This window comes from Protomyctophum bolini, assembly GCF_963924005.1.
Source record: "Protomyctophum bolini genome assembly, chromosome: 12".
Lineage (NCBI taxonomy): Eukaryota > Metazoa > Chordata > Actinopteri > Myctophiformes > Myctophidae > Protomyctophum > Protomyctophum bolini.
Window position 1 is genome coordinate 27786392 of NC_137873.1, and position 13693 is coordinate 27800084.

Genomic DNA, 13693 nt, shown 5'->3' on the forward strand with positions numbered 1-13693 from the left:
AGGGAAAAGGTGTTCTCCTTCTCTTTCTCCTTTTTTTGCAAAAATGTAAGTGTCTTGCCTTTGGGATTTAGCCTTTGGGATTTAGCGTCATTTGAATGTAGGCCTACATTATAATGTTGAAATTGCCATTTTAGGTTACAGTCGGCATACAGTTAGGCTGGCCGGGGAAGTGCTGAAAAGAATATAGTTACGGAAATAGTTTAGACCAGCAGTTTTTTTTACTGGAAATCACTGGAGCCTCACAATCACACACTGGTTCCTTGTAAGTGCAAGTCAGTAGGCTTGCAAAAAAGGAAAAGAAAAAGAAAAAACATCTTACTGGGCTTGAGTCTTCCTGACGAATGAGTTAATGGTTAGACCATTTTTCATCTGTATGCTGGAGCCAAGTGAACATCTTAACCTCATGCACAATGGTGGTTTCAGCCCTTTAAAAAAATATCCTGGACACTTTTTAACACTTTTCATTTTTTATAATAATAGATAATAGATAAAGTGACCTCATGCTTTTAGCACCCGCCTGTCACACCACAAGACCGCTGCAGTTCAAGACCTGAAATGTTTTTCACCTTAAGGCCATGTGCTAGCGCAAGCAACCTGTTTAGTTAATAGATGGTAGTGTTGAAAGCACTATGGACTGGCAGCCCTTTCCTGCACATTTCTCCTCTTGTAAAAGCAACACTATTATCCACATTGACGCTATCTGCCTGTCCAGGCCCTGTAATATTCTAAACTAAGGGCAGTTTTACTGATAAATATGTGCCCTGCCCACATGTGAGTTGTCACAGTTGTGTAGTTTTAGAAACAAGATTAAGGCTGCGTGTTGCCAGCTGAAAATAATCGTAATAGCCTATCAATAATTAAAGTAGCTACATTTGAACAGGTTGGAAAAGAAAGCCAGTGACAAGTCATTTTGCTTTTAAATTTAAAACAGACAGTTTTCATGGAAGTACGAGCATTAGATGTTGACAGTAATAGAAAGGCCTATAGATGTTGCTGTCAAGACTGTTATAAATCCATTAAAAGTACTAATTACACATGTTCTAAAATAAGAACAGCTATCTGCTACTCTGCTTTATTTAAAAGGCGTTGGGTCTTGGCATGGCTACTCATCAGTGTTGACTTAAAAGGAAAATGGATTCAGGTGGATTCGTTGTTCTCTACTCTAGTGAAGGAAGTTTAGTCTCCCAACCTCACAGAAATCGTTTAGAGTGGAGGCTATGACCAACATAAGATGGAAAATGGAGTGTAACGCATTGACGCTTCGGTCTGATATGAGGCAAATACATGTAAGCATTCCAGACAAAAGATCATCAAATATCGACGTATGTATTTCTGGCTTTGGATCAACGTCACAGTTGGATGGGTTTGCCCTGAGACATCGCCCGCGGACATCAACATAGCATTTTGACTTAAAATATTGACATATTCCTGGCATGGGCGGATGCCGGATTCTGACGGGTTTAGCGTGAGACTAAGTTGCGAGTTACATGTTACTTGTGGTGATAACTGAAAAGGTGCAACGCGGTACCTCTGGCAATGAAATTGATGATAGTTGCATCATTTAGACTGGAGGAAAAACCCTCTGGCATAAAAGACAAGCCCTCAAAGCCTCTTAGTTCTCTGTTTATGACTGCTGTCCCTCTATCCCTTCCTCTCCTACTCTCTCTCTTTTTTGCTGTTTTGCTGTTCCGTATAGTTTAATCCTTCAACAAAGCCCACCCCTGTTCTCCTGACATACTACACTCTCTTTCTTATGATCCCACGCTTTGTTTCTACCTCTGTTCCCCTATGCAATACCCTTTCTATGTAATGTCTCTGACTGTCTGTAATGCTCATCCTCTCCTCTCTCTCTCCCTCTCTCTCCACTTCTGTCCCCGGATCCCGTTGCTGTCATGAATTTGTATCACTTCGCCCCCCTCAGCTTTTCCACTGAGAACAACAGCCCACTCTGTGTCAAATCCCAGAGATCAAGGCCTATCATTGCTTGTTAATCCAGAGCCCGGTCATAATCTGCCCATGGTCCCAGCAGGGCCTTTTCTGTGGCACTGACTTTTTTTCATACGTTCTTAACAAAACAGATGAACAGAGAGAGAGATTACTGTCCTGATTATCCAAATGGATAGCTGTCCCCCACCCCACCCCCACTATAATAAAACACACTGTATAAATCCCAGGTTAGGTTTAGTGGGGGTTTAGACTGAATGTTTTCCATTTCAGGTTAGGAGATATTACAACAGCCTTTTTCCTTTGTGCCGGAGTGGGGATATACTGTAATTGTGTTTTTGCAAGGCTGAGGGGGTGAGAGACGTACTGGACCGGGTGTATTTAGTTTTCATTGCTTTCATTAAGGCTTTCACTAAATCCCAGCAATCTGGTATTGCCTAAACTCTCATTCTCCATCTTGTTCGGAATACCAAGTTTTTGACATCAAAGATCAGAGAAGCCTAGCTTCTCACAGGAATCCTTTTTTCGGCATCAGCAATGTTTTAATCACACACTGCTTCTTTAGCGGACTTGACCTTACTCAACTAAAGAGCATTCCACACTGTTATTCTTTATAAAAGTCTTTAAAGCCACTTGAAGTACTAAACCTTTACTGCATAAACCTGGGACATACAATACATCACAATTATGTAGTACGTGCTTTAACCCATTTTGGGCGGGAACCTCTTTTGGTGTTTTAAGCATTATGTTATACTTTAGCTATTGAAAAATAGCAGATCTACCAAGCTCACATCGCTATGAACTTTTTAAGTCTGCTATTTTTTTTTTATCATGAAAATGTGCCTTAAATTTCAGTCAGAGTTTCAGATGGGGTCGGCGGCCAATTACATATCATTTTTGGGGTCCTAGACATGAATTATTGAGAACCACTGATATAGTGAGGTTTGAAATGGGGGTCGCTGAGTGGCCTCTGGAACACCCTCTCAGCAGAACATATAACATATACTGCACATACCTGTGTTTGGGTCCACGGAGAAGTAGGGGTGTCCCTGGCTGATGCTGTAGACCAGCTTGGCACTGTTCCCATACATGCTGTCATCAGCATCTGTGGCTGTCACCTGCATCACTGACGTGCCTAAATATGTATGACACAGAGACGTAGGTGTGTGAGACCATATACAGATTGGAAAAGTAAAACCCTCTTGTTTACATGAGCATGGGGCATGGTTTACAAATATTGTGATTCTTAGTGGCAATTAATTGTCTATATACTGTAGCTTGAGGAACCGACAATAACATGGCGCCAATTCTCCACTGAACTCAATGGACGCGGCTGTCATGTTCAATTCGGTTTTGAATTGTGTTCTCGGGCTTGATTATGGGAAGCATTAAAGTCTCAGTGTAAAGAAATTGGGGGAGGAGAGAAGGAGGTGATTGTCTTGTCTGTTGTCGTGTAAGTCTTTTTGTACTATTCTACTGCAGGTTTCTTTCCTGCTTTACAGTCATCATGTCGGTGCAATTATACAACTATAGAATTGAATTCAAAATACATACCAATGTCTGACCTCTCCGGCACGCTCCCAGTGTAAACCTCCTTGGTGAACTGGGGCTCGTTGTCATTAATGTCATGCAGCTTGATGATGAAGTCTGTCTCTGGCTCCAGCTTGGAGCCTGTCCTCCTGTCAACCACGGTGGCCTTGAGGATGTAAGAGGCCTTCTCCTCGCGGTCCAGGCGGCGTGTGGCGTGCAGGTCACCATTGTTCTCGTCGATGACGAATATGCCACCGGCACCCTCGCCGGAGAGGACGTACTTCACCGTTCCGTCAAGCCTGTCCTTGTCCGACTGAAGCTGCAGAGAGGAAACAGAAGCATGTGCATTAGCCACAGTACGCAGGGATAATTGAGAACAAACATAATCCAGACACCAATTTGTGAAAAGACCGAAAGGATTTTCTCCTTCAATTTTGTTTTGCCTGGAGTGTAAAAATATCCACATTTGGGTCAATGATTTTGTTGATTCAGAACAATCCACACACACGCACGCGCATCCACACACAGGCACGCAGAGTCAGCAACATCCTGACATTGCAGCCCCGCGGGTATAATGTGTGGGTCACCAACTGTCAAGCCGTCGCTCCGAAAACATAACAGACTTGACAAGAATGATTTGCAAGCGTTTAACCCCTCGTGTAACCAGGGTAGCCATTTGGCTACTGGCCACTGGCAGGTTGCTTGGTATTCAGCACTTGTCGTCAGGTCGGGCTTGAACATCAGCCAAATAACCTTCTCCGCTCACCAGCTTTACAAGGCTGAATGAGTAAACACTGTGTTATCTGATCCACCACTTGAAAACGGATCCTCAAGTGGTAAAAACTCTTGTTGTTTTGATTTAAGCCGTTTACGCCAAGAGGCGATGGCGGCGTTACATGAATGCAGCTGTCTGTTAGACAGAGACCCTCCTTCACACCCGGCATTAAGATGCAACCCCAGGAAATACAGAGAAATCAGATCTCTCTTTCCCACGCAGAATGCAAATTGTCATGCTTGTCACGTGTATCCTTTAGAAGGATGACAACAAATATTTGGAAAATTACATTCCGCAGCTCTCACAGGTTTTATCTTTTGAGGAGTTACTAGTCTGTCTATCTATCTATCTATCTGTCCGTCCGTCCGTCCGTCCGTCCGTCCGTCCGTCCGTCTGGTTTCCCTAGTTAAATATATACATCTATATGTCTTCTGGTGCTTCAGTGTTTGAATCCAGGCAATCAATCTGAGCGTTCCTCGCCTGCTGGTTAGAGAATACCAGCTATATGCGAATAGACCTGCACTTGTTCTTCCACCACACACCCTCCGCTACTACTTTGGCAAAGCACTACCTTTTGTAGCAGCAAATTCAGAGCTCACAACGCACCACAGGCAGCTCGGTGTGAGATACGAACGGACAGACGGTGGGAGGAGAAAGCAGAACGACAGAAAAAGTGGAGAAAACGGGAGAAGAGGCGGGTGGTGAAAAACACAAACACACACACAGAGAGAGAGAGAACACAAGGGCAAAGAGCAGCAAGTTTAGGACGTTGCAGGAAAGGTGCATAAAGAAACACAAGGAAAAAAGCTATAGAGGAAGTGTATTAATGAAAGACTCTCCTCGACATGGAAGTTCAAATAACGACAACAGCAGCAGCAGTAGCAGTAGCAGCGGCAGAAACAACAACCAAAGCCATATGTGAATAGCTGGTGGCCGGAGGGGTGGGGGGAGGGGGGGGCTGTAGGAGCTCCGGAAGAAGCCGGAGCTAGCGAGGAATGAGAGAGGAGACGGGCCAGAGTAGGGCTGCTCTGCCAGGAGGATTTAACATCTGTAGATGGGAGCTTCTTGGAGCTGTCGGCAGAGATCACCTCGCTTTACCATAATACCTGCAGCACACACCTGCCGTCTCTCTCTCTCTCTCTCTCTCTCTCTCTCTCTCCCTCCTCTCCATCTCATAAAACCTGACACTCCCTGCAGCAATAACCCACCCTGCCGCTCTATTGCTCTTTCATTCCCTCCCTCCCTCCCTCTCCCTCTTTCCAGCCTTTACTTCCCCACGATTTGCTTCCACCGACCCCCCCCCCCACCCCATTTCGCTCACTGCTGTCTGTCTCTCCCCCTGTCATTTCTCTTTCCCTTTCTTTCAGTCTTTCTCCACCTGAAGTGGCATAGTGCCTGCGGTACGCTGCGTTCAGCTCTCATCCCTGCCTCATACCTCCAGGCCTGCACTTACTTACTGCACTCATCATGAAACCCCATGAAACATGCATTAGCCCTCACACCTTTCAGCAGAGAGAGAGGGGGGGATATGAGGATGGATGGAAGGCATAGAGGTTGTCAGTTGTGTGTGTGTGTGTGTGTGTGTGTGTGTGTGTGTGTGTGTGTGTGTGTGTGTGTGTGTGTGTGTGTGTGTGCATGTGTGCGTGCGTGCTCGCTCTCTCGCCGCACACGCACTCAAATGTTTAATAGAATTGTCGTTAATGTTATTTTTCAGAACCCTAGCTGTGGAAAGCATGAAGTATGCATGAATACGATGAAAATACCTCACAAATGCGATGTATTTACTTGCCTGCACAAATACACATATACAGACTCACACCCACACACAAACAAAACAAATCCTGCATCAATCTTTCCCATTTCTCTGAGCAGCTGCCCCTTTTCCCTCCCTGCTATTTCTGCTTTTCCATTTTTGCTTGTCCCTCGCTCTCAGTCTCTCCCCCTCCCTCCCTCCCCACCTCCCATTCTCTGGCTCTCCATGTCCCTGTCCCTCCATCCCTCGCCCCCTTTTTCTTCTTCTCCCACTTCGCTCTTCTCTTTTCTTTTCTTCTCATTTCTCCCCCCTCTCTCTGTCTCTCTGTCTCTGCGTCTGTCTCTCCCAGGGGTATATGGGGAGCAGGGTACATCCTTGGGGGTTGGAGTAGTGGTGTGACAGTGTGAATCTCGTTAGCAGCCGGTGAGCATGTCAGGGCTGCTGGCATTATTAGGCTCCCTGTGACAAGGTGAATCACACAGCGCTGTGCTTCCTCGACAGTCTGGAGGGGCACAGAATCCACCAGCAGCTCCACGCTCTGCTCCAAACGCTCAGACACATCGCCTGTGTCTTTAAAAAATTAATAAATTACACTTTGCTCGCTTCCTTAACCGTGGTTACATGTCTTCTTTTTCATGTAACTGTGCCAAAGTGGGAGTGCAAAGCCTCCTGTACCTTTGGGGAACATACGTTTGCAGAGGAACTACTTGGTGATTAAGCGCTATTTGGGATGTCTGCAGGTTCATGGGACAGTCAGGGCTGAGACAGGTCACTCCATGAGTCCTGACATGAACATCACTGGCACAGAGCACTGCTGGGAACATGTCTTTTTGTAGGCCAGCCCTGCAGAAGTTACAGCCCCCATGGGTTCCCATGAGTTATGGTAGAATTGGGTTTTCGATAAATCCTGAAACTAAACTATATATCTAGACAAAAAGAGGCATTGCATTACTGTAACAGCTGTATGTCCAGCTTTGAGGACAACAGTGAAGACAAAAGTGAGGACGCAAATTGTGATTGGCCATGCAGAATATGTGTAAGAATTATGCGGTAAGAGTGCTCTGCTCACAGGCTGAGCGACAGGGATGCTCAGACATTTCCACTGTTCCACAGCGTCACAGAACCCCACATTTACAATTCTAGCAGTAGTAAGTAAGTAGTATTAGGAGACGGAATCCATGAAACCTCGAAGTTCACAGTTTAACCATTAAGACGAGGCCGATTCTACGAGACCAGTAGTTCGCACACTTTCACGATTTTTTAAAAACCTTTAAAAAATAGCACATGATGTGTACAATGCATGCTTTCAGCATGGCACAAAGTGATATATCTGTTGTTGTGTTATTTTTGAATAGCTATACCGCAAAGACACGGACGCTTTCTCGGTTTTAATGGGACCTGAAATTAAACTGTGATTAATATCGATTTGCAGTTTGCATTTAGCTTTAATTATCCATAACAGATGTTAACATCAAGGGCCAGGCTATTATTCAAACTAATCACAATTGGAGAGGGTTTTTTTGTCCTGATTTCACTGCCTCTCTCTCGTTTGCGGCTCCATTGCGTCAGTTTGCTCAAGGCCGCCTCATCCTCTCAGACTCATCTCCCTACAGAACACCTCCTCCCTTGTATCCCCCTCCTCATCCTCTCAGACTCATCTCCCTACAGTCCCCTTCCCCAAACACCTCCTCCCTTGTATCCCCCTCCTCATCCTCTCATCCTCGCCTCCCTACAGTCCACTTCCCCAAACACCTCCTCCCCCTCCTCCTCTCTCTCCGAGGAGTTCCACAGGGCCATCTCCCGGGCCTGCTCACCGCCGCAGTAAGGAATGGGGACAGTTCCCCGTGGGAAGTCCCCGTCCCCACTTTCTTTACGCTGCTATGGCTTTCATAAATTCTAAAAGGAATCTTTATGTTGTATTTTTAAGTAAACTGTAAACATATTTCCTATTATTATTATTTTCATATTGGCAGAATGCATCATGGAAGAGGGGAGCCATGTTTGAATGAGCATATTTAAAAATGTTATGCTATCAGAGAAGGCATTTTGAGACCATACAAATACATCAATAGCTTTCCACTCTTCATGTTTCAAAGTGAGGTTCAAGGAAGAAGAAGGAACTGACGTACGGGTAATTACTTTCCTCTCTTGCTTTTTAATTGCTCTCGCTCCATTAACAATTAAGGCACGCGGTCACTCGCACTAAACATACACATAAAGAACACCAAATGACTAATTAAGCAGGTCAGAATAATGGTCAGAGTTCACATTTGTTGAACTCTGCTGTTTGGTTATTAAGTAGGCCAATAGAAACACATTTTGTTTGCCGGGCAGCAAAAACTGGGTCACATTTTGTAGGCTATAATAATACGATGCTTCGGGACAATAATGCTATACAGGAGGCAGCATGAACGCAAAACACACCAGTTCAGTTGTGAGGCAGGAAAACATGAAGAGCAGGAATAAATGGTACATTCAATGATAAATATTTTAGATTGCGTGGCTTTTCCTGAAAAACAATATTGCTGCTGCTAGTGCTGCTCCACTAAATGACAGGGAGGGGAAATGCTCTAGAACAGAGGTTCCCAACCACTGGTGGTACTCAGAGGAGTTGGCACAAAAAAAAATGAAAAGACAAAAGTGGAATGAAATTACTACAGGTAGTTCTTCTGACCAAGCAATTGGTTGAAATAGGCTATCCAGCCGTTAATAGAAGATTTGAGAACGGATTACATTAGAAATATCATCAGTTGTGCTGATTAGTGATTAGACAGTTTTGCCAGAGCAGCAGCATTATTGGCTTAGGAATAGAACAAAAAGGACAGGTATTACGCTCCTGTATTTTAACATCAGTTATTATATATTTTCTGAGGTGGTACTTCAGTATAAAAAGGTGGGGAACCAATGCTCTAGAACACCTGCCTCAAATAGCTTTGTTTCGACCATCCTTCAGAGGAGAGGAGACTCTTCAGTAACCTGCCTCAGTCTGCAATTAAGGACAGTTCTTTATTTGGGATACGTTTTTAGTTCTGTATTTGATTTGTGTTTATCGTAGGCTTGTAGTTTGCGTTTTGTTTAGGTTTATTGCATATTTTGTATATATTTTCCTGATTTTGGCTGTAAAAAAATACACATTCAGTTTTATTGCAATTGTCTTTTTGCATTTTATGTTGCTTCCCCTAACCCTAGACTAGGGAGCGTAACAAACGCAGCTAAAGATTGTGGTTATAACAGGAGTGAATGGAGGTGGAATCTTTGTCTCCTACAGAAACAACACCTGCCTACGGTTAGTATAATCAATAATAAATAATACCTACTGCAGCTGCTCCCCTGACTTGCATTATTGAGGCCCCCCTTCCTTGCCCGGACACAGAGGTGTTGGTCACTTTTTAGCTTTGCCGAGTGCTGACATTACATTTTTGCCATGCTTTTCTGAACAGAGATCAGCCCTGGCTGAACAATGCTAGTCTCACATAGCCAGACGTCCAGATGTTCACTACTGATATCTCTGATATGTCTGGTTATATAATTTAAAAAAACTTGCCTTAAGGAAACAATGCAAATTAACATTTTAGTGCAGTCCTTCATTTTGGGACGGTGATTTGATTTGTTTTTCAAGCGCTGGCCGTAGGTTTGTAAGCGGACACGTGCTCTTGCCACTGTTCTGATTTGTATTTCCCCAGATGTATCAGTAAGCAGAGATATCTGATTGTCTGGCTACAGAACAATGGTGCCAGTGCCCTTAGGCAGTAGTTCAGGAAAACAGAAAAGACAAAAGTTGGACACCAGGTTTATATTCATCCATATTCAACATCAGTCAATGGGGTGTTTGTTTTCCTTAAGGTCACAAGCTGCAAGTAGGCTGCTGCTGCTTGGACTCACATCAACACTGTCAAAGCATTGAGAGCTATGTAGTTTCTGACATAAATCCCAATGTCCTTTAATACATTCAAAACAGTACAACATCCTGCATGTTTACACAGCTTCTCCTGTCTATGGTCTATCTTGAAGTTATTGGTATGCCCTGTTCTCCTTAACAAGTATGACAGTGTTGGTGCAAAGAATTCAGAAGGTTTTCACCTATGAAGAGATGCCCAAAATGAGGGTGCCAGTTTGTGTCTGTGTGTACGTTTTGTCAACATTTAACCAATGAAAAGTATTAACAAGAGCTTGTGATGAAATAATAACTACTTTCCCCTGCCATTTATTTTGGAAAAGTAATGGTTTTGGACTGCCCAACAGTAACAACATGTTCCTTCACAGTTCACACCTTCTTCTTAAAGAATAGTTGGACACTGTCAGACTTTGGTTGGTGAATTGAAATCTTTGCATCCTCTCTTGGTCTGCCTCTTTCTCTGTCTTGCATTATGCCTTCACTTTTTCTCTCATTGTAGTTTTCCATTTCTGCCACTCCCTCCTCCATTTCCTCTCTGCTCTCTTCTCAATCATCTTTCTTTTGTTAACTGCTCCCTTGTTTCCCCCGTGTTTAAATTCTCAACCTGTCCTCATCTTGCTCCATCTGTCTTCATGTCTTTCTTGTAATCTAACTGTTCTCCCTCTATCTTTCTCCCTTGTTTTCTCCACTCCTCCTTGCCGATTCAAAGATTCCTCCCTGAGCTCTCTTCACTTTCTCACTTGTTTATCACCCTGCCCTTGTTTCTTCTTTCTTCCTCCCTCATTTTCTCTCCATCCCTCACAATCTATCCTCTGGCTCTCTCTCTCTCTCTCTCTCTCTCTCTCTCTCTCTCTCTCTCCCCATCTTCTTTCCATTTCTGGTCCCCGCTGCCTTCAGCGCCCAACGGTGTGCAGTGTGATCCAATGTGAGTGTCTTGCCACTGAGAAATCCTGCGGGCCTGTGAGGCAACGCCTGCATCAGGAATTTCTCTCCTGCCGAGCTCGCAAACACCTGCTGGCTCACCGACAACACCTCAAGTCATGGCACATCTAACCAAAAGCAAAATGACAAAAGCCCTTGGGTCACTTTCACAGAAGGTTTCCTCACATACAGAATAGGGCTATTCTGGAGTCCTTCTGTATCCCTCTCTCCCCGCTGCGTCTGTCTCACCAACACAATATATATCACTAGTGCAACACTGGACCCCCGCGGTCGAAAGCAAAGCAGTCAACTTACAGGCATCTGGGAAACCTTGAATAACCCGGCAGGGAGGATGGGGCACCCGCTCGGCGCTCGCCCTTGTTTTCTCTCTCTCTGACTCTGTTTGTCTCACGTGTCAAGGACTCTTGTTTGTCTCAAAGGCGTCTCTGTTTCTCTCTCATAACTGATAACAACCAGGAGTCCTATGAAGCAGCATAACAGCTCCGAGCACTCCGAGCGCCTGCCTGCATGGGTAGCGAGTGCAACAGCAAACTATCACCTTATTACACATGACATCACACGCGCTGTGCCAGGCGTACTAATACGTCCTGTGTGAACTTCACTGAGGTGTCACATCTGCCGCTGCCGCCAGAGCCCCATGCTCCTCATGACTGTCTTGACTGCAGTGCTGGCTGGTGTAAAAAGCCGCACACTTCATTATCATCTTCTCGTGGTGCTTACTAGTAAGCAACCACCCATTTCCTTTTGGGGGGGGGGGGGTGGGGGGCGTTTTGAAGTCTGCACTGCATACAAGTCAGCTGAGTTGCAGTCGTGTTTAATGATCTGTTTTCCAGGTTGGAGACACAGCCAATGGCACGGCGGCTCAGCTGGTTGCTGTGAGCAAACACATATCCATAATATGGATATGTGTTTGCTTACAGCAACCCGATATCATTATAAAGCCACAGCTCGTTTCACACTTCAACCTCTTCACAGCCTTCTCCCGTCTCTCCGCACTGTACTCTCTCTAACAATTTACAATTTAAGCATTTAGCAGACACTCTTATCCAGAGAAACTTAACACTTGAAAGATTAAGAGTAAGTGGCATGATGAACCGTCAACAAACAACAGGGGGAAGATACAAAGAAAAACAATACAATGCTACAAAGTAACTTCAAATCTAGCATGGCCAAGTAGGTATAGCCGTCTAGCTCATGGCATAGTACTCTGTCTTGGTACCACCGTGCTCTACATGGGTAACAAGTTGTTGTAACTTGTAGCACGGTTATAGATATCTCATGGAGATTAGAGTGTAGTTTCTACTAGTCATCACATGATAAGACTCAGACTGGTGCTCCAGATGTCCTTCAGCAAAGCACTGGACCCCCCGTCTCTCAACCCTTTTGGATACATTTGTCAAATGTAAATGTTCCACAACACTGAGCGGTCCTGATGAAGCTGTACAGTGAAATGTGCTGTCGGCTGATGCAAATTTCTTGTATTTCAGCATTTATCCAATCACTTGTTTTCTGCTGTCACAAGCACTGAGGGAAGGGAAGGGCTAGCTGACGCTTGCAGGGCTTCTGCTATCCGCTCGCCGCTTGAAGTCTCCTTCGCTGTTTGTGTATGACAATGACACCCCATTGGGGGAAAATCACAATAAAAAGTGTGACGAACCCGAAACTCTCAGACGGCTTTACAGTGCGAAGTGTACAACCATCACACAGTGGAATAAATTTAGAATTGCAGCTTGCTGCGCTTGCCGCTGACAGTTTGGGAAGACCTTCTACATCGGTGGTTTTATTTATTTATTTCCTATAAGATTATTATTTTTCTTTGGCATTTCTGGGGGGGGGGGGGGGGGGGGGGGGGGGGTCTATGACAGCACAGTGGCGATACACAGGAATGAAAACTGAGGATGACGTGCGACATCGATCTTGAGTCAGTTTGGATAGAGGTGAGGTTATGATCATGACGTGGTCAGTGGCACATAAACTGTCCGAAGGACGAGGGTGGTCCGTGGACCTCCAGTTGCACCTGATCAGACTGTGCCTGAGACCACCACTCACCCCCCACCCCCGCCCCACCCCCTATATACCCATATTATGGACTGCTCGGCACCCTCTGCCCTCTTTCGTGGACTGATAAACAAACAGATAAACAAACCTGTGCGTGTGTGCCGTGCGTGTGGGGTGGCGAGTGGATTTGCTTTGGGAGTGTATTGTGTGTGTACGTGGCTGAAAGTCAGTCATAGTATCGCTGTATGCTTTGGGGTACTGTTTGTATTGTGTTTTTGTGTGCGGCTCGGTGTACTTGCGAGCGAGTACTTGTGCGTGCATGTGAGTGTGCATTGTCTATACATTATTTTATGGTTAATCATGTGCTTACTTTATATATTTGTCTACTATGCACGTAGACATTTTAGTCATATTATTCTGTGCTGCTGTGCCACCATGAATCTCTTGGGGGATTTATGAAGTCTTATCCTATCCTATCCTTTCCCATCCTGTCTTTTAATAACCAAAAGAATCAATGAAATCATGTTTTCTTAGTGTATCCTGCAGTGCAATTCAGCATAAGTCCACTTTAATTGGATCATCATTTAAGCTGGGTGCTTTTTGCAGTCATTGCTATAGTGCAACGTGCATGCATGCGCGTTGGTTAACTATTAAGGTTGGTGATGACTCTGAGCCACCACCAGGGTGCCTTGGACAAAAGCTGACTGATTTTCCTTTTACCCCGTTCATTAAAAGAACAGAAAGAAAGGAGGAATGCATATCACACTGTTCACATATAGCACTGTTTGATGAACCTCCATTTTAAAATGAGCTTGCTCAGTAGGGTGGCTTACTGGCTTTGTAGCATGTTTGGACA

At 44.7% G+C, this 13693-nt stretch overlaps 1 protein-coding gene across 2 annotated transcripts in view; it reads right to left on the minus strand.

The window, feature by feature from the left end:
• cdh6 (cadherin 6) overlaps positions 1-13693 on the minus strand; it is a 67914-nt gene that overhangs the window by 22817 nt on the left and 31404 nt on the right. For both annotated transcript variants that reach the window (XM_080778755.1, XM_080778754.1), the window contains 2 exons: positions 3499-3793; positions 2960-3079 (listed from right to left, as the gene is read on the minus strand). In XM_080778755.1, coding sequence (XP_080634881.1) covers positions 2960-3079; positions 3499-3793 — 415 coding nt within the window. The remainder of the gene's footprint in view (positions 1-2959; positions 3080-3498; positions 3794-13693) is intronic.